The sequence below is a fragment of the Panthera pardus genome, unplaced genomic scaffold, assembly GCF_024362965.1.
Source record: "Panthera pardus isolate Hobbes unplaced genomic scaffold, ASM2436296v1 HiC_scaffold_24, whole genome shotgun sequence".
In the NCBI taxonomy this organism is placed as follows: domain Eukaryota; kingdom Metazoa; phylum Chordata; class Mammalia; order Carnivora; family Felidae; genus Panthera; species Panthera pardus.
This window is the reverse complement of record NW_026526810.1, coordinates 62,747,012-62,773,085: the sequence shown is the minus strand read 5'-3', so window position 1 is coordinate 62,773,085 and position 26,074 is coordinate 62,747,012. Positions and strand designations below refer to the sequence as shown.

Here is a 26,074-nt window from a genome sequence, read left to right as displayed (position 1 = left end):
ATGGATACAATGAATAGCTCAATGATATCAGAGTTTGTTTTGTTAGGACTCACCAACATTTGGGAACTTGAAATTTTCTTTTTTTTCATATTTTTGTTGGCCTATGCAGCTATTGTGGCAGGAAACTTTCTCATCGTGGTCACCGTAACCTTTGACTCACATCTGTACTCCACACCAATGTACTTCCTCCTTGGAAATCTCTCCTTTCTGGATATGTGTATTTCTACAATCACAACCCCTAAGATGGTCACAGATTTTCTCAAGGAGAACAAAACTATTTCCTTGTGGGGCTGTATGGCTCAGATGTTCTTCCTCCACTTTTTAGGGGGCAGTGAGATGACTCTTCTCATAGTCATGGCTGTTGATCGGTACATTGCAATATGCAAACCTCTTCACTACACATCCATCATGAACCGCCGGGTCCTCACGGGCTCTGTGCTGCTGTCCTGGGTTGTCGGTTTTGTGCATACAATGAGCCAGATGGTTTTTACTATCAACTTGCCCTTCTGTGGTCCCAATATATTGGACGATATTTTTTGTGACCTTCCCCTAGTTCTAAAACTTGCCTGCACTGAGACCTATGTTCTGGAGTTGCTGGTAACTGCTGACAGTGGACTGTTGTCTTTCATCTGCTTCATACTCTTGCTCGTTTCCTACACTGTCATTCTGGTAACTGTCCAACGTCGATCTTCTGGTGGACTCTCCAGGGCTCTGTCCACACTGTCCGCTCACATTACTGTGGTCACTCTGTTCTTTGGGCCATGTATCTTCATTTATGCTTGGCCTGTCAGTAGCTTTTCAGTGGATAAATTTCTTTCTGTGTTTTATTCAATTATTACACCTTTACTGAACCCCATTATTTACACTCTGAGAAATAAGGAGATGAAAGCAGCCATGAATAGGCTGAGGACCCAACATGTCAGATCCAGACAGATCTTCTAGGCAACAATCATGATGATAAAGCTTTTCAATGCAAAACTCATGTACATCTCAGAATAAGTTGGTATTAATTCATTTTGTTTGTAGACTTAAAAATATTCATAATGTATATTAAAAATATCAAATGTTCCATTATAACATTTCTATAACATGTTTTATTTTTTGGAAGAATATGTTTTAATTAAAATTCAATCCAGGTAGGGTTAATCATTTTTCAATGTAATAAAGAATTAAAAAAACTGGCTCACTAAGTATAGTCGGAAACCTAGAAATGTCCAAGACTAAATTTCATTAAATAAAGAAGAATTGGGGCGCCTGGGTGGCTCAGTCGGTTAAGCGTCCGACTTCAGCTCAGGTCATGATCTCGCGGTCCGTTACTTGGAGCCCCGCGTCGGGCTCTGGGCTGATGGCTCAGAGCCTGGAGCCTGCTTCCGATTCTGTGTCTCCCTCTCTCTCTGCCCCTCCCCCGTTCATGCTCTGTCTCTCTCTGTCTCAAAAATAAATAAACGTTAAAAAAAATTTTTTTAAATAAAGAGGAATTAAATAGGAATTTATTTATCTATTTTTAATTCAGAATTAGGGCACTTTCAGCTAAATTCTCTAGTTGACTAAATGTGCATACGATTGTATGAACTCTTCTAAACTTTTTTTTTTTAACCCTGATTTTTTTTTTAAACATGAAATTTATTGTCAAATTGGTTACCATACAACACCTCGTGCTCATCCCAACTCTTCTAAACTCTTTAACATTTATTCATCTTTGAGAGACAGAGAGAGACAGAGCATGAACGGGAAAGGAGTAGAGAGAGGGAGACACAGAATCCTAAGCCAGCTCCTGGCTCTGAGCTGTCAGGACACAGCCCGACATGGGGCTCGAACTCATGAACTGCGAGATCATAACCTGAGCCGAAGTCAGAGGCTCAACCGACTGAGCCACCCAGGCACCCCCAACTCTTCTAAACTCTTAAACACACACACACACACACACACACACACACACACACACACACACACATAAGCTCAGATTTTTGTGGATCCTAATATGTGTAAGAATTATTACTTTTTTAACAAGGCAAACAGGCTAGTTTCTATGAAGATAGATCTGTCATCTACTTACAAGAAACACATATTTCTTTCTTAAAAAATAGAAATTCTACCTGATATATATGTTACACACAGCTCATTTTACCTTATTCTTTCATTTATGTTTATACACATATTTGTTCTCATGTATCTCTCAAGAATCCAGTAAGAGCATTAATATTGTGTTAATCCCCATGGACAAGGGAAAATGAAGAAGCCCCCTTATGTTCCAGGAAATCACATTACAACAAAACAAGAAGTATGCAAGCTCTCCAAGTTGTATAAAGTGTACTAAATTATAATGTTTCATCTATGGTTCATGGATATTAGAATAAAATGACATTGTATAGCCTCTTTGATATCAAATCCAAATGCTCTGCTCTCTTCTGAACATCCAGGAACATTTTTAGAGGCTTTTACCCAATTCTTTCTTCATTGCCTCTTAAGCAATATGTGCAATATACTAATTATAGATTAAAGGGTGCTTTAAAGATAGTATTGTGAGCCATGTGTGCATGCTATATTTTAGACTAAAATTTTATTTTCAAAACCTAAGGGAACCAGGTCCCTAAAGTTCATTGGGTTCTTTGGGTATATTTGTATTTATTTCTTATGAATTATTTCAATCGTAGAATTAAGGGTAGACATTGATATAGCATGTAGTTTTATCAAATTTCTAACATTTTGCCACATTTTAGATTCTCTTTTACTACCAAAATATTTTATTAGAGATAATCAAGACCCCAAGCAACCATCTTCACCCAGTTCTTTTATTGTAGCAAAGGTCATCATTATCATCAACTCCACAAGTATCATTCCTTTGTATGTTCTTAAAATCATTTCCCTCATATTTCATACATTGTGCATAAAAACATTTTGTGTGTTTTTAACTTGATATAAATGGAATTTATATAAATGTTATTATTCTAAAATGTATTTTTTTACTCAGTTTGTTTTGATGATTTATCTGTTTAAATATGTGCTTCTCTGGTTATTTTTTTTATTGTGGCAAAAATCATACAACATTTAAATTTTTTTTTACATTTTAAATATTTTTAAGTGTACAGTATTGTTACTATGTGTACCTTTTTGTGCAACAGATTTCTAGAAATTTTTCATCTTGCAAAAGTAAAACTCTATCCTCATTTACCAAAAACTCCCCTTTGCACATCTTGCTAGCTCCTGGCAAACACCATTCCACCTTCTGTTTCCAAGAGTTTGACTACTAGAGATTTATGTAAGTGGATCATGCAGTATTTGTCATTTTGTGCTTGGCTTATTTCACTTACCATAGCATCTTCGAATGTTAACCATATTGTAGCATGTAAGGATTTTTTTTTTCTTTTGTAAAGCTGAATTCTAGTCCATTATGTATATATGCCACATTTTCTCTATCCATTCCTCCACTGATGGACATTTAAGTCGTTTCCTCCTCTAAGCTATCGGGAATAATGCTGCAATGAACACAGGTGTGCAAATATGTCTTCAAGATCTTGTTTTTAATTCTTTTAGATATATACCCAGAAGCCAGATTGTTGTATAATATGGTATTTCTACTTTTAATTTTTTGAGAAACTTCTCATAGTTTTCTAGAGTGGCTGCACCATTTACTTTCTTACTAACAGTGCAGAAGGTTCCAATTTTTCCACATCTCCACATCCCTGCCAGCACTTGTTATTTTCTGGTTTCTTCTTGTTTTTATTTTGATAGTGACCACCCTAAGAGGTGTGAAGTAATACCTCAGCGTGGTTTTGATTTGCACTTCTAACAATTAATGATGTTGAGCATTTTTTCATATACTTGTTGGCTATTTGTGTATTTTCCTTGGATAAATATGTATTCAAATCCTTTGCCCATTAAACTGTTTGTTTGTTGTTGTTGTTGTTGTTAAATTATAGAAGTTCTTTATATATTGTGGATATTAAATTTTTTATTTTAATTTTTTATTTGAATATAGTTGATACACAATGTTACATTGTATATAATTTATAAACATTTTCTTCCATTCTATGGGTTGCCTTTTCACTACATATATATATAGTGAATATATATGTATATACTGTGTGTGTGTGTATGTATATATATATATATATACATACACACACACACAAATTACATGAAATGAAAGCATCTTCACTCCTACAGATTATATGAACACTTTGTGATGTTTATAAATTTATAAAATTTAAAATTGTTACATTTAATTATCTTTTCCTTTAGGTTTATGATTCTGTCTTTTATGTAATACATCTTTACATTTGATAGCCCAAAATATTATTTTCTTTTTTATAATTTTTATAATTTTTTTACAAATTAAATAATCACATTTAATTATTTAATCCGACTGGAAGTTAAATTTTATATTGGTATCTGATAGGAATCTACTTTATTTTTATATGAATATAAATTATCATCCAAATACCAGCTACTAAATAGTTTCTCCCTACTGATTGTTACCCTTGCCATATGCCGAATATCCAGGCATCCATTCCTGGCCTCTGTCACCCATTCCAATGGACATTTTGTTTCTCAAGGAAAACACTACACAATCTTAAACATAGTTGCTATTTGTCATAGGGAATCTGCACCCTCAAAATGCTCTACTTTAAATATATCCCTGTTCTTGTCAATCAACTCATTCAGATGATTTTAGGATAACTTACCAAATTCTAGAGAAACAATTTAGAATAGCAATTGAAATCAGAATTTATAGACTTAGAAAAAATTAACAACTTTGTAATTTTTATTATTCTAGTTCATCAGTGTAGCATATCTTTTCATTTTGTTATATTTTATTTTATAATATATTTAGTGATATTTTAGTAGGTTGGATTTAATTTGGCTAAAACCATCAGTACAATGCTGAAGGGAAGGCATTTTTTTAACCCTGAATTTACAGCGTTTGTTCACAAAATATCATGGACTATATTTTTTAAAATTAAGATATGTCTCTTTTATTAATTTCCAATCTTTTAAAATCATAAATGATTGTTGAATTTATGAAAAATTTATGTACATTTTGAGATAATTGTATCTTTCTTCATTTAATCTGTTACACTAGTGGATTGACTTAATATTGTCAACATGTCCTTGAATTTGTACTTGAAGCTCCAGTTTGTAATAATATGGATTTTATTTTGCTTTTCATCTTATCAGAATTATTTTACCAGTTGTTTCTGTTTTGGTTTGTTTTAGAATTGTTCATTGTATAACTTTCTCTTTCTATTTTCTGAAAAGGTTTTAAATACATTAACGATAGCTCAGTTTTAAAAGTTGACTATAAGCTCTTTCACCTACCACCATCTTCTCTAAACTCACACCTACTCATCTTCAGGGAGAGCTCCGACTTCATCTGAGAGAAGCCTTCCCTAATCCTGCAAACGTGAGCAGAACTCTCTGTTGCAGGACTCCAAAGCAGCCTAGATTGCTGTTTTTTAGTGTCTGTCATACTGTAAATTATTTAATCAAATGCTTACATCTATCTATATTTCCCAATAGAACATAAAGGAATCATGAAGTCAAGGACCATGTCTACCGTACTCACTGGAACATCCCTAGCGCATGTCTGCCATACGGTAGTTACTTAATAAACACTGCTTGACTGAGTGACTGGTTAGATTGCAGGTGTCACTGACTTACCTTGTCAAATACATAAGCTCATTCTTCCTTGTAATTTTTAAGGGAAATTGTAGCCAAAATTTGAGAGACACTGTTCTTCATAACAGGACTTAATTAATTAATTGCTTCTTTATATCATGCAGAGAGGAAAAGATTTAGAACACCAGATGTCATTTATCAGTTGTTTTTCCCTTTTCTATAGTATCCTCTATGTAGCATCGAGATAAAAACAATGCCGCAGTTTATTGTACATAAGAGTCTATTTATTTTTATCTTTTCTTCCTAAATTAATTCTTCACTGAAATTATCTCATTCTAAATATATTTATTCCCCTTTAAATGTGACAATTTCCTTATTTTATAAATCTATGTGCATTAATTTACAAAAATGCCGTTCTATTTTCTTTTCCTCTGAATACAATTCATATTGTTTTAATACAAAGAGAGTTCATCACTTCACTTGATCTTAGCCAAAAGGCCGAGAAGCGATGAAAGTTCATCACTTCAAAGCATTGTTATTATTCACTAGTAAACTCTCTGTACTATCTACTCATCAAATGATGGACAGCTAAACTGCTTATGATTTCCTATTACCATAAATGATTTCATGATTAATATTTGTCCAACAGCCCTATGTAGGTGTAAGAATTTCTCTAAGATAAACACCCAGAAGAACCAAAACTGGATAATAAAGCATTTACCCACATAATTTCACTAAATATTACAAACTGCTTTCCAGGGTGACTCTCCAGCTACACAGCAAGAGTTCCCATTGCTCATGTCCCCACTAAAAAATTTACTGTAATTAGCCTTTCTAAATTTTTGTTTAAATGTAAAATAATATCTTGTTGCTCTAATTTGCCTTTTTTTTTTTGCTTTTTTTTTTTGTTTTGTTTTGTTTTTTTTTTTTTTTTTTTGTTTATCAGTGAATTTGGTACCCCTCTCATACCTATTAGCTATTCAAGTTTTCCTATGGCTATTCTTTTAAGATTCTGGCCGACTTAAGTTTTTGAGCTTTTCTTGTTGATTTGCATGCTGTACTTCTGCACTGTTCAATACAGTAGCTGGTAACATATATATCTGTTTATTTTTAAGTTTTTGTATTCATTTTGAGACAGAGAGAAAGTGCGAGTGGGGGAGCGGCAGAGGGAGCGAGTTCCTTCCAAGCAGGCTCCACTGTCAGCACAGTGTAGAGCCCAACTAGGGGCTGATCTCACAAACCACGAGATCATGACCTGAGCTAAAATCAAGAATCAGACACGTAACCAACTGAGCCACCCAGGCACCCCTTATATGTCTGTTTAAATTCTAAGTTGAATGAATTAAAATAAATAAATTGAAATAAAATTGGAGACTAACTCATATTAGTCTCCTTCATGTGTTTAATAGATATATGTAAATAGTGGCTACCAAATGGGACAAGACAGGTAGGTATAAACCATTTTCATTATCATAGAAAGTTCTATTTGGCAAAAGTGATTAAATATTAATATCACTTTAATTTAATTAATAGATTACAAATATTTCTTTTGAATTTCTCATGCATTACTCTTGTCTCTAGTTTCCTTGACTGGATAAAAATTTGTGTTCAGGAACTTATTAAACGTTTGTCTTTTTATTCATTTAAAAAAGATATGATTATAAGAAATTCTTCCTCAACCATAAACCACACAGATATTCCTCAACATTTTCTTCTATTATGATCATATTTTTCACATTTTTGTGGTTAAATATTTCGGCAGACCACCTTTGTATATTTGAAAGGTAGGGACCCAAATTTATTCTTCTCCTCTTAGTTAACCACTAGTCTCAGAAGCAACTACAAATCAATCTGTCCTTTCTTTAGTGTTCTGCTTGGTCATCACATAAGTACGTGTGTGTGTGTGTGTGTGTGTGTGTGTGTGTGTGTGTAAATATGTACATATGTGTGTATATATGTTTATATGTACATTGTATATGTATATCTCATATGTACACTTACATATATGTATCTCAGAAGACATTTGTATGCATATACATACATGACTTGAGTTTTCTACTCAGTTCCATCTCTTCGTCTTTTATTTTATCATCACCTTATTATTTTTGGTGCTCTCACTTGACATATGGTTTAATATCTAGTTGATATGTTCACCTGCTTTGTTATTCTATTCACAGTTCACTTAGAAAATCATGCACCTTTATGTAGGTTTCACCGTGAGCTCATTTAACGCACAGCTAAGTTTTGGGGCATGAGCGGCTCAGTAGGTTTAACATCCAACTCTTGACTTTGGCTGGGGTCATGATGTCACCATTCGTGGGTTCAAGCCCCACATTGGGCTCTGCACTGTCAGTGCAAAGCCTGCTTGGAATTCTCTCCCTCTGTCGCGGCCGGCGCGACAAACACCGAGGTCAGGGTCCTGAGGGTAGGGGAATGCAAGAAAAAAAGAGAGAAGAAAGTTTGGGAACAGGAGGGTCCCCTGGGCTGATGGCCCAAGTGACGGCTTTATTGTTGCTATACACAATCTTTTATAATATAAGACTCTTATGGATCAGGTCATTCTAAGAATAAACAGGTTTCACATGATCACTGCCAGCCAAAACATTTAGTTCTGTGTACCTTGTGAACTTTCTGAACAGGTCACAAGACCTTGTTGATAGATTGCTAGCAAGACACAGTTCCCATGTTTGTGTCTATCTGACTCGGGGTAGAAAAAGGGAGGTAGCATTACTGCCAACACCTGCAGACCACAGGCTTCAGGAATTAACTTTCTCAGCCTTGACAAGGCTTGTGTATGCCCTTGAAAGTGGGGGAATGGGAGGGGGAACCACCGGGTTGGCTTGAGTCAACGGGGAACACTGCTCGACCCCGTCTCAGCCTGGCACCGGGGCCCGGCCCCCCACATCCCTCTCCCTCTCTCTGCCTCTCCCCCACTCATACTTTCTCTCTCTCTCTCTCTCTCTCAACATAAATAAACTTAAATAAAAAATGTAATTAAAAAAGCAGGTAAGAATACATATATTTAGGACAGTATTTAGCAGTAGAATACATATATTTAGGACAATACTAATGTCTTTGCTATGTTATGTCATTCAATTTATGACCATGATATGTCCTTCCATTTAATTAAATTGTAATCCTTATCTCCTAACAGAGGTTTTAATTTTTTCCATAGTATCATCCATATTTTCAACTTGCAAACATAATTTTAAGTTTGCCTATTATAGGTAATTAGTAAAGTTCATTTCTGCTATAATATTAATAATATTTAACAGTGCTTTTATAGGTACATATAAAGGTATATAGTATAGGCATACAAAAAATATATTTGCATATATAAATCTATGTAAATATAAGATAAATAGATATTTACATATATTAAATTATATGTGTATAGAGATACAATTATATGTGTATATATTCATATGTATATAATACATATGTGATATATGTATATTATATGTATACACATATATTTTTATTTCTGAATTTTGAGAGTAAGTTCTAGATATAATGCTCTTTTACCTCTAGCTACTTCAGTATGTATTTTCTAAAACAATGTAATTTTTAAATTTGGAAATGCATAGTAATATGATATGGATGTCTAATCTATCAAACTTATTCCTTTTTTTGCCAATCATGGCAATAATGTCCTTTTAGAAAAGAAAGTATGTGGTCCAGGACCAATCCAGGATCACAAGTTGTATTCCAATGCCACGTCTCTTTTTTTAAAGTAATCTTCAACAATTCCTCAATCTTTAATTTTCATGCACTCACTGCCTGTAAGTAACTAATCTCATTGTTTAGTGGTTTGTTTCCTATGTTTAATTTTGCACAAATGTGAAGATATATGGTTCCTTCCCCCCTTATTTTCCTCTTTGCTTGCGTACCATAGACATTATTTTGGTCATTTCATTTGACACTGTATCCTAGAAATGTCAAGTCACATGACCTCCGTATCAGGTCATAAAGATCTTTCCCATTCTTCATCACAGCTGTGTGTATCAAATATTCTACTAAATATAATGAAAAAAGAAAAGAAAAGCAGCACAAATCAAATGTTCTGTGGCAGCTTGTCACACAACCCTCACAAGCCCTCATCTGCCTGGGACTAAAGTATTCATGTCAGATCAGGGCTACCATATGCTTCAAGATATTCTCATAAATTTTACTCTAGTTTCTCAGATCATTCACTTTCTTCTCATATCAGTGTCACCAGAGTTTGACCTCAATTAAAGAGTCTATATTCACTAATATCTGGATGCCAATATATCAGGGATGTCATTATTTTTTTTTCATAGTTACATTATAACAGCATCCTGTATGAATTCCATATTCTCTGCTGGTGAGGTTTGATTCAAAGTACAAACACTGAAAACTTGCTCCCCATCTCTCCTATCCCACTGTAGGACACTTAGACAGAGAGGGATTGAACCACATTTAAATTCTAGGGAAGTAATCTGATCACATCTTCCCTGGGGTAAGGAGGTGACATGTTTTTGCATTAATATCCGAGTTCATTGCAAATGATTTATATGTAGAGAATTCTGTTTTGTGTCTTCTATTAAAAGCTTTGAACACCTTCACATTTTGGTAATCCCATTAGTGTAACTGCCTTGCCAATAAGGGATTTTTTTAAGGATATATTTCCTGGGGCACCTGCGTGGCTCAGTTAGTTCAGGTCATGATATTACGGTTTGTGAGTTTGAGCCCCACATTGGGATGTCTGCTGTCAGAGTGGAGCCTTCTTTGAATCCTCTGCCTTTTTCTCTCTTTCTCTCTCTCTCAAAAACAAATAAACATTAAAAAGTCATTTAAAAAATAAAATAAAATAAAATAAAATAAAATAAAATAAAATAAAATAAAATAAAATAAAAACAAACTATATTTCTCAACCAGATTCACAGCCAAGATGCAAGTACATGACTTATATTCCATCCATCTCATATCTCTATCCATGGGAGAGTTTTACATGAAAATGAATCATGTGGCACCAGAAGCAACAACATTTGCTTAATCTGATTATTTTACAACCAAAAAAATTTTTTAAACTTAATGGTTGCATAGCCACCTGAAGACAAGAGAAGAAAGTAAGCCACCAGCTCTAAAAATATCCCTAATCTCCCTAGTGGTCTCACTTCATCTGTCCTTTCAAACTGTTACTGCTCTAAAAGATGAAACCATCACAAAACACATTTTGTGAAGCATTATTCTCTCAACAGACAGAATTCCCAATAGAATCACCTACTGAAGATTCTGAGAATTTTCTAGTACACACTACCTGATACCAATAGAAACTATATTCAGAAATCTAGGTTGGAGTTTATACATCTTATCAACCTGTTCCTTCTAAAAGAACTATGAATTCAGAAGATTTGCAGCCATCTAGAAATTTTCCCATCTCAACACATTGCCTGTAACTGTCTCTGAACTGGTAAGCAAAAGAGATGTTGCAAAGATAATAAAGTCAAACCATTTGCCTGTTAAAGCTCACACAAAATAGCAAATGTTAGCTGAGTTTGTTATAATCAGTACTGAAAAGCACACTCAGGTTTGGAATGATGTGTCGGAGATTCTGGATGAGCTAGAAAGAAAATTTAACTCAGAGCTATGAGAATTAAGAGAGATAATTTACATGAATTTCCTAAAAACATAATATGGCAAATAGCAGAATCTCAATAAATGACTGCATTTGTCATTGAGGAAAGATTTTTTTGCCAGGCAGCATGCTAGGAGCTAACATGACAATAAATAAATTTTAAAAATTTATAGTCTTTGAAGAAAGATATATATTTCTATATATATACAAATAATTATATCACTAGGTACCATGAGGGCACAGAGATGAGAAGCATTAATTATGACTCAACCTGTTAGGAAAAGATCCACTGAGAATTTTATGTAGGCATTAAGGACAAAGCAAAAGAGTGATAAAGTCAAGAGGATTCATTTATGTAGGTACATGTATCTCTTCTTGATATGGAGTTAAATTTCCTGAATCTATCTTTTTTACAAGCCTTTTCAAAGAGAGTGAGCCTGCTTCTAAATTAAGCTATTAAAACTTATAGCCAGCTATCAATAACCCATGCTAATTTAAGAAAATTTAAGCATTTTTGTACCTAAACAGATAGCTTTATTCAGGGTTTTCTTTTGATGTGGTTGTTTAGACTACACCAGCTCCAATAAAGAAATTATAGGAGATGTATTGCTGATCTTGGAACTGTTCCTGTGCAGCTAGAAAGAACAAAGAGTTTAGAAAGTATAACACTATGCTATACAATACAGACCTGCCCTGAACTACTCTTAGAACCTGCATAAACAACCAAAATGAGATCACCTGGGATCAGCTTAATTCCAGTGACCTCACCCATAATTACCTCTACTTCTCTGAGCCTGGGCTCCCTTTTCTGTATGATATGCTCAGCAGCCCTGTCCAATTCCTATCCTCAGTGGGAAGAGCAAAAATTCATCACCAACTTTCTTTTCGTTATATATTGAGCTAGAAAACAAAGAAAGGAAAGGGGGCTCTGGAAAGACTGACTAGGTCAAAGTAAAGAAAACAACAAATTGGACCTTACCATTTGAGGAATGAGGAAAAGAATGGGAGTCAATAAAAGAGCAACATAATGTTTATAGTTGGGAGTGCTTGGGGGAGGCAGGGAGGGAACAATTACTGGGACTGGAGAAGTCTTCGAGCACTGAGGAATCTTGAAAGCTGACAGGTGTTAGTTCCATCTAAAACTATGAATTCAGAAATAAAGTTTAAGCTCCTGCATTTAAAAATAATACACTACAGAACACATAAAAGCACGCCTTGGAGACATTGAGAGATGGTTGCAGACCATCACAATAAAACAAACATTGCAATAAAGTGAGTCACATGAATATTTTGGCTTCCCAATGCCTATAAAAGTTATGTTTACAATATACTGTAGTCTGTTCAGTGTGTAATAGCATCCATTATATGTAAAGAAAATAATGTATATACCTTAGGTGAAAAAAACCTTTTGCTAAAAATTGCTAACCAGCATCTGAGCTTTCAGCAAGTTGTAATCTTTGTGCTGATGGAGGGTCTTGCCTCCATGTGGATGGCTGCTGACTGACCAGGGTGGTGGTTGCTGATGGTTGGGATGGGTGAGGCAATTTTATTTCTTAAAAAAAAATGCAACAGTGAAGTTTTCCACATTGGTTGATTTTTCCTTTCACAAATGATTTCTCTGAAGCACGCAATGCATTTCGATAGCATATTACCAACAGTAAAACTACTTTCAAAACTGAAGTCAATCCTCCCCAGCTCTGCTGCTTTATCAATTAAGTTTATGTAACATTCTAAATCCTTTGTTGTCATTTCCACAATCTTCACAGTATCTTTACCAAGAATAGATCCTCTTTGCTAATCTATAAGAAGCAAAGCCTCATGTTAAAGTTTTATTGTGAGATTGTTGCAATTCAGTAACACTGTCAGGCTCCACTAACAATTGTAGTTATTTTGCTCTTTATCTATAGTTACTTCCCCCACTGAAGTCTTGGACTCCTCAGATTTATCCATGAGAGTTGACACTTCTCTCAAACTCTTGTTCATGTTGCTATATTGACCTTTTCATGAATCAAAAATGTTCTTAATGGCATTTAGAAAGGTGAATCCTTTCCAGAAGGTTTTCAATCGACTTCTCCTAAGTCCATCAGAGGAATCACTATCTGTGGCAGTTATAGCCTTATAAAATGTATTTATTAAATAATAACACTTGAAAATTGAAATTACTCCTTGATCCCCAGGCTACAGAATGGATGTTGCATTGCCAGGCAGGAAAACAACATTATTCTCATTGTACATCTCCACCAGAGCTCTTGTGTGACCAGGTACGTTGTCAATGAATAGTATTATTTTGAAAGGAATCTTTTTTTTTCTAAGGAGTTGTCTCAAAGTGAGCTTAAAGTATTCGGTAAATAATGTTGTAAACAGATTTGCTGTTACCAGGATTTGTTGTTGAAATTATAGAGCATCATCACCTGTCTTAGCTAGACCTTCTGGATAACTTTCTGCAGTTTCTACATCAGTACTCGCAGCTTCACCTTGCACTTTTATGTTTTAGAGATAGTTTCTTGCTTTAAACTTCATGAACCAACTTCTGCTAACTTCAAACTTTTCTCCTGCATCTTCCTCACCTCTCTCAGCCTTTCTAGAATTGAAGAGCGTTAGGGCCTTGTGCTAGCTTAGGCTTTGGCTTAAGGGAATGCTGAGACTGGTTGGATCTTCTATCCAAAACTACGAGAACTTTCTGCCTACCACCAAAAATGCTGTTTTGCATTCTTACTATTTCATGTGTTGTTGGGAATAGCACCTCTAATTTCCTTCAAAAACTTTTTCTTTGCATTCACAACTTGGCTGTTTGGCACAAGAGGCCTAGTTTTTGGCCTGTCTGAGTTTTCAACATGCCTTCCTCATTAAGCTTAGTCATTTCTAGCTTTTAATTTGAGGTGAGATGTGTGACTCTTCTTTTCACTTGGACACCTAAAGGCCACTGTAGGATTGTTAACTGGCCTAATATCAGTGTTGTTTGTCTCTGGGAATAGGTAGCCCTGTGGAGATGGAGAGAGATGGGGGAACAGTTGTTGGAGCAGTCAACACAAACATTTACCAATTAAATTTGCCATCTTATATGGGTATGGTTCGTATACCCCAAAAAATTACAATGAAAGCAACAAAGATCAATGATCTCAGATAACCCTAACAAATATATAAAAGTTTAAATATTGTAAGAATTACCAACATATAACACAGAGACACAAAGTAAGCAAATGCTGTGGCCTTAATATCTAGTGGCTCCCATTTCCCCTCTTGGCTCTGGCCTCATGATATGGAGAGATGCCCAGGGTGAACATTGTAAACAAGAGGGGTCTGGAAGCCCCGCCTGAAGGAAGGGACTTCATTTGGAGACAAATGCAGAAAATCTATGTCCAAGGCCTATTGTTTGAAACAATCAAGGTCACAGAAGAAACACCACTAGGGACCCTAAAAAAAATAAAAACTATTTTAAAGGAATAGTATGGAAAACTATATGCCAACAAATTACATAACTTATATGAAATGAACAAATGCCTAAAAGACACAATAAGAAATAGAAAATCTAAAGAGACATATAAGAAATAAACACATTTTGTTCATAATTTTAAAACTTTTCAAAGGAAAACTCCAGGCCCTGATGGCTTCACTGATAAATTCTCCAAATTTTTAAAGAAGAAATAAGACCAATTCTCCAAAAACTCTTCCAGAAAATGGAGGAATGTCCACTCACTCTATGTGGGCAGTTTTACCCAGATACCAAAGCCAGACAAAAACAGCACAAAATAAAAACAAACAAACAAAAAAACTATAAACCAATCTTCCATCAATATAGACTCAATGATATACTACAGCATAGAAACCCACTTTAAATATAAAGACAGATTGGTTAAACATGTAAAGAAAAGGAGAAGGACAAAGTCAGAGGACTGACACTACTCAATTTCAGGACTTACTATACAGCTACAGTAACCAAGACAATATGGTATTGACAAATATCAGTGGAATGAAATATACAATCCAGAAATAGACCCACATACATTTAGGCAACAGATCTTTGAAAGTAGGAGAGGCAATGCAATGGAGCAAAGATAGTTTTTTCAACAAATAACACTTGAGTAACTGGACATCAACATGCAAAAAAAAAAAAATAATAATCTACACAGACCTTACACATTTCACATAATTTGACTCAAAATAGATCACAGATCTGTGAAGTGCAAAAAAATAAATCTCCTAGAAGATAACATAGGACAAAATCTAGATGACCTTTTATGTGGCAATTATCTTTTACATACAATACCAAGGGCACAGTCCACGAAAGACGTAACTGACAATCTGGATTGCATGGAAATTTAGACCATTTCTCTGAAAAAGACAACGTCAAGGGAATGAGAAAACAAGCCATACTTGGAGAAAATATTTGCAAAAGATATATCTGAGAGAGGACTATTATCCAGTATACTCAAAGATTTCTTTAAACACAACCATAAGAAAACAATTTGAGTAAAAAATAAGCAAAAGACCTGATCAAACATCTCACTAAAGAAATATACAGATGGTGAATAAGCATGTGAATGATGTTCAGCATCATGTATCATTAGAGAACTAAAAATGAAAACAAGATCCACAATAAACTTATTAGGCTTACTTACTACCTACACTGACAACATCAAGCACTGGCAAGCATATGGAGCAACAGGAACTCCAATCCTGATTGGGAATGGAAAGCAGTACAGACACTTTGGAAGACAATTTGGCAATTTCTTACAAAACTAAACAAACTCTTACCAAATTCAATCCATCTGTGCTGGTTGCTATTTACCCAAATGCATTGGAACAAAACCCTGCATACTGAAGTTCACAGAGGTTTTTTTCAAAATTTCCCAAACTTGGAATCAACCAAGATCTGCCTCATACAGTGAATGGATATATAAACTGTATTACATCCAGACAATGATATATTACTCAGTGCTAAAAGTAAATAAACTATCCAGCCACAAAAAGACACAGAAGAACTTACAGAACTTTTTTTATTACTAAAAAAAAAAAAGCCAATGTGAAAAGGGTATATTTTGTATGATTCCAAGTATATGCCATTCTGGAAGATGCAAAACTATGGAATCAGTAAAATTTGTAGTTTCCAGGGGTTAGGAAAGAGGGAAAAGTAAGTAAGCAGAGCACAGATGATTTTAGGGAGGTAAAACTATTCTGTATGATACTACAATGGTCAATACATGTCATTATACATTTTCCAAAACCTACAGAATGTACAACACCAAAAGTGAACCCTAATGTAAACTATGGACTTTGAGCAATAATGATGTGTCAGTGTTGATTTACTAATTGTAAGGAATGTTCCACTGTAATATCAAATGTTGACTGTGGAGGTGGTTGTGTATGTGAGAGTACAGGAGGTATATGGGAATTCTGTACATCCCACTCAATCTTGCTGTAAATCTTAAACTACTCTAAAGAAAAAGTCCATTTAAAAATTTAAATAAAAGGATGAGATATATATTTACCATATGAACACAAATCAAAAGAAATCATCAGTGGCTATTTTAGTATCAAAGTATATTTCAGAGCAAAGAATATTACCAGGGATAAAGAATGTTATTTCATACTAAGAAAGAAATCAATTAATCAGGAGGTAGTAACAATTTTAATTATTTATGTCCCACATAACAGAGTTTTAAAATATATGCAACAAAAACTGATAGAGCTGCAAGGGGAAATAATTTTTAAAAATATAATCAGAGAATTGGAAGGGGAGGTCATCGAGAGGACATGACCACCAGTTGACCCATGAGTTAGAACTGGGCAATGGGAGGCTCCCCCCACCTCCCCTGTACTTGGAATGTGCATTCCACGTACCTTCCTCCCTCCCAGAAGCTGCCCCAAGGATACAGCCTTGAGAGAGTGATGTGGTGTTGAGACTGTCAGGACACTATACATGGCTGAATCCACTTAAGGCCTCTGTATTAACTTTAAGATTGGGCAGGTGGGTACAGAGAGCTTCTCATCATGAGGTCATCTATGATGTTGGTTATATATCATACCCGTCAGGATATGACTCTTCTTGCAACTGGAAGTAAAACCTTAATTGAATTTGATGATATAAATCTAGTTAGAGATTAATATTGCCAAAGACATGTCCTGAGTACTTATATGTTAAATGAAAAATACTTTAAAACTTCACTAATGTTTAACGCATAGCTGCTTAAAGAGTAATTTGTCTTGTCTCCTTGTTCTGATTTCTAGAATATGAAAGAGTTTTTCTTGACAAAGAAGTCCCCAAGAGATGTCCAATGTAAATTATTTTCATGATTCTTCTTCTTCCCAGAATACAGAATAGGAGAATTTCACCCAAAGGATTCCTTCTAGTGGTGAATATGTGTCAGCCTGAGGGAAAGTACTTCTACAGATACTGTCTCCACCCAACTGCGGATGTCGTCTCAAGCATAAATCAGAAGAGAAGAGGAAATAGCAATCTGGTCTTAGAGAAAATTTGTGTTTAGTAAGTTATCTCATGTTCTCTGTAACTCTCTTCTTAAAGTAATTTTTAAAATATCTGTATGTATCTGCATTACCCATGTCCACTTGCTTCGAGTTGAGTGTGGCTTGTTTAACTTCTGACCTTTAAAGAAGGTAATATAGTTTTTCTCGTCCCATCCTATTCCTATGGGAGCTTCTATGGTCTCTTTGACAAAGGTGTACATATCATCATCATGCAGAACCACAGAGATGTTCTCAGGTCAGCTTTTGGAAGATCTCCATTCTTTGATGGCTACTGGATATTAGCAAATTCCAGCTATCTTGACTCAAGTGGATTTTTCCATTTAAGAAGATAAAGTTTTTCACATCAGATAGAGTATTTTATCTTAAAACAACTTTTAACATAGAGATAGAAGTAAAAACGGATATATATCCGGTGAGAAGTGATATAAAACTCAACTACTACAGAAATAAGATAAAACTCAGAACCTGAGAGAAAAGGAAAGCACCTTAAACTAGCAGAAGGAACTTGGACTTTCTTCCTGAACATCTCACCAAGGGGGTATCTTAGGCAATGATTAAATTCGCTGAGTCCAAGTCTCTCCTTGAAAAAACATAAATGATAAGATTCTCACAGTTTTAGAAAAATTATTATTTAAAAAAATCTTAGTGGATGAACATTGAATCCAGAAGGGCATGGAAAATGTGTTGCTATATTTTAATACTCCTAAAAGAGTAACTCAATTTGTCTCCTTTCCCTGTTTTTTCAAGTTTACTATTCCCAAAGTTATTATTACATTTCTTGTGAAAATTCTCTGAATTACAGCTAAGAATTTCAAACATGCTTTAATAGAATGTGCTAATGCCTCTTGTAGAGATTCTTAAAATTGAATAACCCCTCTTGGATAAAGCCAGAAGTAAAAGGTTAAAAAGTTGCTAAGCTACTGTAAAGCAAGCAGCATGTCTGAAACTTCTTTTGCATCTGTATATCCTATAGGGTTGCTAAAAATATGCTTGTTAACTAGGATGTAAGAGGTAGTTTTTTGGTTTTTTTTTTAAAGATAGTACCATGTATTTTACTTAAATAACATAGTTGGCTGGTCACTAAGATTGCCTCCAATAAGCTTTGGACACTTTACCGCTTTATGTTGCATATTTTAATGAACAAAAGAGGGAAATAATTGGAAGTTTGTAAGAATGTTTACACTTTTTTTAAATTTTTTTAATGTTTATTTATTTTTGAGAGAGAGACAGAGTGTGGGCGGGGGGGAGGGGCAGAGAGAGAGGGAGACACAGACTCCCAAGCAGGCTCCAGGCTCCAAACTATAGCACAGAGCCTGATGCAGGGCTTGAACCCACAAACCATGAGATCATGACATGAGCTGAAGCCAGATGCTTAACCAACTGAACCATCCAGGTGCCCCTACATTTTTTTTTAATGTTTATTTATTTTTGAGAGAGAGCATGAGTAGGAGAAGGGCAAAGAGAGAGGGGATCAGAAGATCTGAAGAGGGCTCCATGCTGACAGCCCAAAGGGAAGCTCAAACTCATGAACCAACCAGGAGATCATGACCCGAGTCATAGTTGGACACTTAACCAACTGAGCCACCCAGATGCCCCTACATGTTTAATTCTAAATGTTTCCACTTCTTCCTAAGTAATGCCCTAAATTTCACAAACTATATTGTTATTCTGCAAACTACAAAAATAAATTTTGTGGCCAACTTCAGCAGGATCATATCTATATGTACAGAAGTAAGATATTTAAGAGCTGCCATAATGTTTTTCTGGTTCTCAGACTACAACCTGAAATGAACTTTTAAAAATCTGAGTTTGTCATTTCTTTCTATAAGTATTCAGAAGAATCCATCACTCACCACACTCGTTATAATCATCATTAGTAGCAAAATGGTCAAGTACAATAGCCACTTGCTTCAGTTAGCCTTCAATGCAATCAACACAATTATCTGCAATGCCACTGCCTGCTGGTAATGGATCACTAGCATGCCATTTCCCACGGGCAAGGATCTCAGGCTGTGTTCATTCCCAAGGCCAAGACCAAGCCAATTCCCAATCCCCATATTTAAGGAGCTGCTTCCTGGGACCAATTTTGTTACACATTTAAAATTAGAACACACCAAAAAAAGACATACTTGTTCTTTTAATAAAAAAATATCATTTAAAGATGGTTACCTAGGTATTGAAGAACTAAAAATAGACTTTTTAAAGCACTAAGGGATCATTTTAAAAGCAGCTGAAGGAAAAAAAAAATACCAGCTTCAGGGCTGGAGGAATAAAGGGGAGAGTTTGGCATTATTAAAACTCAGAAGCTTAGAGGACCCCACACACTGGAAACTCACACCTATGAAAGGGGGTCAGTGTAGGAGTTTTGACAAGAAGCCTAATTTCTCTAAACCAGTTTCTGTAAAATAGCACTACATTCTCATAGCATGTTAAGGATAAAATGCATAACTTACATAAAACGCTTAACAGTGTCTTTCACAAAGCAAACATACATACTATGAAAGCTCCCAAAGGCCATCCATTTATTGTTAGGATAAAGTTCAAACTGTGATGTTTTTCAACACCTAAAGGCCCTGCATAATGTGGTTTCTGTCTGCAGACACACCTCAAAACCACGCTCCTCATTATCATCTCAGCTTCTCCAGGCCATGAATGGAAAACAAAACAAAAACCACAGATGATACAATCCTAGAAATTCATAGTATATTTATTATTTGCTGTTTGTTTATTGTAGGCGATGGTTTCTTTACAAGGACACCCAAAGCACAATCAACAAAAGAAAAAATAGGTATACTGGACTTCATCCAAACTAAAAATATTTGTGTCAAAGACTCCACTCAAGAAAGTGAAAATAAAGCCTGCAGATGAGAGAACGTAGTTGTAAGACCCTCTGATGAGGGTCTTGTAGCCAGTGGAGTGGTGGCCCTCAAAGAGATAGGTCTATATGCCATATCACAATTCCTGAAACTGTTGATGTGACCTTCCTTGGGAAAAAAAAAGGTCTTTGCAAATGTAATAAGGGTGCCGAGATGACATTAATTTGGAGAACCTGGGCTGGCTCTAAATCTAATTAACAACTGTCCTAATAAAAGACAAAGTGGAAAAGACAAGAATACAGAGGATAAGACCATGTGAAGACAGAGGTAGAGGATGAACTCTTATAGTCACAAGCCAAGGAACATCTGGAGCAACCAGAGCTGGAAGTGGCAAGGAAGGATTCTTCCCTGGAGCCTTGGAGGAAACATAGCCCTGCCAACAGATTGATTTCAGATTTCTAGCCTCCAAAATTGCAGAGACCAAATTTCTGTTTTAAACCACCAAGACTGTTAATTTGTTATGACAGCCCTAGAAAGCTAATACAGGTCTAAATATAAAGAACTCTTAAAACTCAATAATAAAAACACAAGAGACAAAACTAATTTGGACGTAAATTAAAAAAAAAAAAGAAGCTTGGGAAATAAATGTATCACAAGGGAAAAAAAACACAAACGACAAAAGATATGAGATGACATTTCTCTCAAGAAGATGAACAAGTGGCTAACAAGGAACCACATGAAAAGGTGCTCAACACCTAGAGGAATGCAAATCAAAACCACAATGTGATCCTACTTCATATGCATTAGATTGGCCATAATAAAAAATAATAAAATAAAATAACAAGTGTTGCTGAGGATATGGGGAAATTAGGGTGTTCAGACACTGCTGATGTGATTGTGAAATGGTGCAGCCACTGTGGAAAAGTTTAACAGTTCTTCAAAATGGTAAACATAAAGTTACTATATGACAGCAATTCCACTCAAAATAATTGAAAACAGGTGTTCAAACAAGCAAACAAAAAAATAGCACAAATGTTTGTAGAACAGTACTCACAATAGCCAAAAGGTAGAGACAATCCAAATATTTGTCAACATATGAGTGGAAAAGCAAAGTGTGGTATGGTCATACAATGGAATATTATTCAGCCATTGAAATGAATGAAATTCTGACACATGCTACAATATAGATGAACCTTCAGAACATTATGCCCAGTGAAAGAAGCCAGACACACACACAAACACATAAAATTCCATTTATATGAAATGTCCAAAATAGTCATATCCATAGAGACAAAAAGTGGATTCATGGTTGCCGGGAAATGCGATGAGAAGGGAATTGGGACTGACTACTAACTGGTATGGGGTTTATTTTTGGGTGATGAACATGTTTTAGGAAATGAAAAATAGGAAGTGTTGCACTGGCCAAAAGTTATAAAAGGTCAGGAATGTAAATTCACTCACCACAAATTAATTTCCTCTGTTCATGGATGTTCACATGAAAGAAAAAAACCTGAAATATATTATGTTAGAAATGTTGAAAGAAGATCTCAATTGGTTTCCAAATGTGGGCATTTGGAAACAATCTTCATTACCAGGAACAAGGTGCTTTTAAGAATTCATTCATTCCATCCCTGACCACCTACTGAAAATACCCAATAAACACCAGATACTGTGTCAAGTTCTGGCATAAAACTTTCACCTGCCTTCAGGAAGTATACTCCTTAGTGAAGGAACTAGACATTAAATAACCATTCACTGGTGTATCCAGTTACATGTTACATGTACACCTGAAAAGTGTATTCATTATAATTGGGTTAAAAAATCTGGTATATATCCACAGACCCAAAACATCTAGCTTAGTGTGATCATATTTCTGATAATTTTAATTTTCAATTATTGTATTTCCCACTTGACCTGTCTTAGATTGAACACTGTTTATCAACGACTGTCAATAAATCTGTCCTATTTTGTTGTTTTGCTATACATCCAACATTGTACAAAATGTTACTTTCTTAACATCATTTTTCTTTAATACTGATAGATTTGAAGGATGGACTAACTATACCTTAAGGACAACCATACATTGCCGCCAACCTGATTTTCTGTCCTATTTAGGTTACTTCAGTTACTTTGAAAGGAGGCTCAGAAGATACAATACTTTAAATAGCAATAATTTTATTAGTATACATCTTGAAATTGACCATATTGGATCAGATTTCCCAAGATGACTATAAGGTATTTCATTATACAGATTCCGGCCTTTTATTTCTGACACATTAATAACAGTATGAAATGTTAATTCTATTATATTGTCTCATTTTAAAATTATACAAATATTGAATATCATTTGCCTACTTCTATACAACTTTCTCTCTGAAAATTTTTTACTTTTGTCTTTAACTGGGTTTTATTTTCTTGGTTCTTTTCATCTTTGTTTCCTGTATCCTTCATTGTAATTTTGGCCATTCTGGTCTCTTTTGAGTACCTAGTAGTTTATTTCTCATTTCTGAAATGATTTTGTCTTGTTCAAATTTTGTTCTGAGTATAAGTTGGCTCTTACTTTTTATTTCCAAATTATTCATTTTCAGTTAGAGATTTTGAATTACTTTTTTTTTTTTTAATTTTTTTTTTAACGTTTATTTATTTTTGAGACAGAGAGAGACAGAGCATGAACGGGGGAGGGTCAGAGAGAGGGAGACACAGAATCTGAAACAGGCTCCAGGCTCTGAGCTGTCAGCACAGAGCCCGACACGGGGCTCGAACTCCGGACCGCGAGATCATGACCTGAGCCGAAGTCGGCCGCCTAACCGACTGAGCCACCCAGGCGCCCCAGAGAGATTTTGAATTTCTGATCCAAATGTTCTTATATATCTTGTGTTACAGGTTTAATGACATTTCATTTATGATAGAATATTATCATATAATTTTTCTCTGTTTTGTGGCTAGAATCAGTATCAGCTTATGCCCAGATTCCAAAAGAAATAAATTTTAACAGAAAATTAAGTAGACATTTCAGGCTGCCTCATAAATACATACATACATACATACATACATACCCCTCATGAAAATTTCTAAATGAGGAATTTTGCTTAAAAAGACTTAAGATGTGTAGCCTCAGAAGGAATGTTTATCTTAACGGTAGAAGATATTATATTGCCATTTTTATTTTCAGACATAAAAGGAGGAGACATTACGGAAGATATTTCATTAGGCACAATTCTAGATTACAAATAAATACAATATGAAATACATAAGGAAGCAAATTCCATCTCAATATCAGTATAAAATGTCAGGGGTGCCTGGGTGGCTCAGTCAATTAAGCATCCCACTCTTGATTTCCACTCAGGTCAGGATCTCATTATCTGCAGGATCAGGCTCTGTGCTAACAATGCGGAGCCTGCTTGGGATTCTGTCTCTCCCTCCCTCTCTGCTCCTCCTTTTCTCTCTTTCAAAATAAATAAACTTTAAAAACAAAACGAAACAATAAAATTTCAACACGTAAGCATTTTCAAAACACATCATTTTGCTTCGTGGGGTGGTGAACTGTCAGGCCTGTAAGTCTAAACAGCACAGACATAATGCTTGAGCATGGAGTGGTATTCAGTATTGCATTGTATCCAGGCTACATAAAGATATGTAGCAATACTACATAGGAGTTCCTTGTCTTTAACGTTTTCTAAACCCCATCCTAGTTCTATTCTCTTTAATGTATGTTATTTCTTAATTCACATCTTTCTAACACCAGTACACATTTAAAGGGAATAGTTAAAAGCAGAGTTGAGAGGAAGAAGTTATAACTTTGCCCACTTGGAAACCAGATCTTAATATGATTGCAAATACTAAGAGCTGTTTGACTGTTTTTTGTTGTTGTTGTTTTTTGCCCATTTTGTTGTTTTCTGCTTATGTGAATATCAGACAATATATAATCTATGACAAAAATTATATTCATGTAATGGAGTATATCCGTTAACCTAAGTAACAAAGAAAAGAAAAAAGTAGCAGCACACCTGAACCAACTTAAATGCTTTGTTCACCCAAAAAAAAAAAAAAAAGTTGTAAGAATCAATCATTCTGTCTACATGAGAATATATTCCAATCCAGTAACACAGAAAACTTTGTTTACACCATTGCTCTGCAAATACAGCACGGTGACTTCAAATTCATGAGCCACACAAAATGCAGGTTTTCGGTATTTTAACATTTTAAAATAGGCAAAATGGTCTTAGATAAATAAATATGCATATAATCACACCACTGACCATTAACATGGAATAAACTATCTGAGATTTTTGTTCTACTGAAAAATAAATTGTCTTAAGATAGTATATAACCCTTCAACACTTATCCATACAGTATTGCTTGCAGAAGGCACCACTTGTTTTCCCATGAGCTATTTAGGAGATCATTCTCAAACTCAGGAATTGACTACTCAGTCTTTTCATTGCCATCTTCATGTCCTTGTTCCTCAATGTGTAGATAATGGGATTCAGAATGGGTGTGATCATAAAGTCCAAAATGGCAAGAAACTTATCCACTGGCACTGTGGGAAATGGCCACACATAAACAAAGATGCACGGTCCGAAGAACAAAACCACCACAGTGATGTGAGCTGACAGAGTAGAAAAGGCTTTAGACAAACCACCTGAGGAACGTTTCCATACAGTGACCAGGATGAAGATATAGGACATGAGCAATAAGAAGAAGGTGCCCATGGAAATGAACCCACTGTTGGCAGTAACCATGAATTCCATTCTGTAGGTGTCTGTGCAGGCAAGTTTGATAAACCAAGGAAGGTCACAGTAAAAGCTATCTATCTCATTAGGACCACAAAAAGGCAAATGGACAACAAAAGCTACCTGGACCACTGCATGAATGAGGCCAATAACCCAAGCACCGGACAGAAGCAAAATGCACATCTGTGGGCTCATGATAGTCAGGTAGTGGAGGGGCTTGCATATGGCCACATATCTGTCCAAGGCCATGGCGATGAGCAGGACCATCTCAGATCCACCCAGGACATGAAGGGCAAATATCTGGATGACACAGCCCTGAAAGGATATGGTTTTGTGCCCAGAGCATAGGTTATGAATCATCTTAGGAACTGTTAAGGTAGAAAGGCACAAATCAATAAATGAGAGATTGGCTAAAAGGAAGTACATGGAGGAATGTAAGTATGGGTCAAAAGTCACTGTAAACACAACCAAAAGGTTTCCCACAACAATTGTTACATAAAACACGGTAGAGAAAGCAAGGAGAAAATGCTGCACTGGTCTATAGGTAGAAAGTCCCAGCAACACAAATTGAGACACTTCAGAGTAATTTGTTTCAAACATTGGCTTTACCTGGTGATACCTAAAAGAGCAAAAACAAAACAATAAGTAAGGAATTTACCAAAAATTATTATTTTAAAACACAGATTTAAGCTTTCATTAAATCTGGTTTTAAGAAGAAATCTTTAGTAACAGGCAACAGGTGTTTTTAAAATATCATGTTAATTTATCTGTTCAGCTAATATACACACATAGTATAACTAATATTCCTATTGAAAGCTACC

At 35.2% G+C, this 26,074-nt stretch overlaps 2 protein-coding genes and 1 long non-coding RNA gene across 3 annotated transcripts; 2 read left to right on the top strand and 1 right to left on the bottom strand.

Moving 5' to 3' along the window:
• Positions 1–942, top strand: LOC109255613 (olfactory receptor 4L1-like). The gene has a single exon (XM_019430444.2). It carries the CDS (start codon positions 1–3, stop codon positions 940–942), a length of 942 nt encoding a protein of 313 aa, XP_019285989.2.
• Positions 943–10,919: 9,977 nt separating this feature from the next.
• Positions 10,920–17,757, top strand: LOC109255709 (uncharacterized). The gene is made up of 3 exons (XR_002075330.2): positions 10,920–11,053; positions 13,396–13,479; positions 17,529–17,757. It is a non-coding gene; the product is annotated as an uncharacterized LOC109255709 (long non-coding RNA).
• A 7,157-nt stretch (positions 17,758–24,914) lies between these two features.
• Positions 24,915–25,853, bottom strand: LOC128772777 (olfactory receptor 4F6-like). The gene has a single exon (XM_053888708.1). The coding sequence runs from the start codon at positions 25,851–25,853 to the stop codon at positions 24,915–24,917; it is 939 nt and encodes a 312-aa protein (XP_053744683.1).
• Between the last annotated feature and the right edge of the window lie 221 nt (positions 25,854–26,074).

Coding starts and splice junctions, on each gene's coding strand:
- LOC109255613 (XM_019430444.2), top strand. CDS start 1: ATGGATACAATGAATAGCTCAATGATATCAGAGTTTGTTTTGTTAGGA.
- LOC128772777 (XM_053888708.1), bottom strand. CDS start 25,853: ATGTTTGAAACAAATTACTCTGAAGTGTCTCAATTTGTGTTGCTGGGA.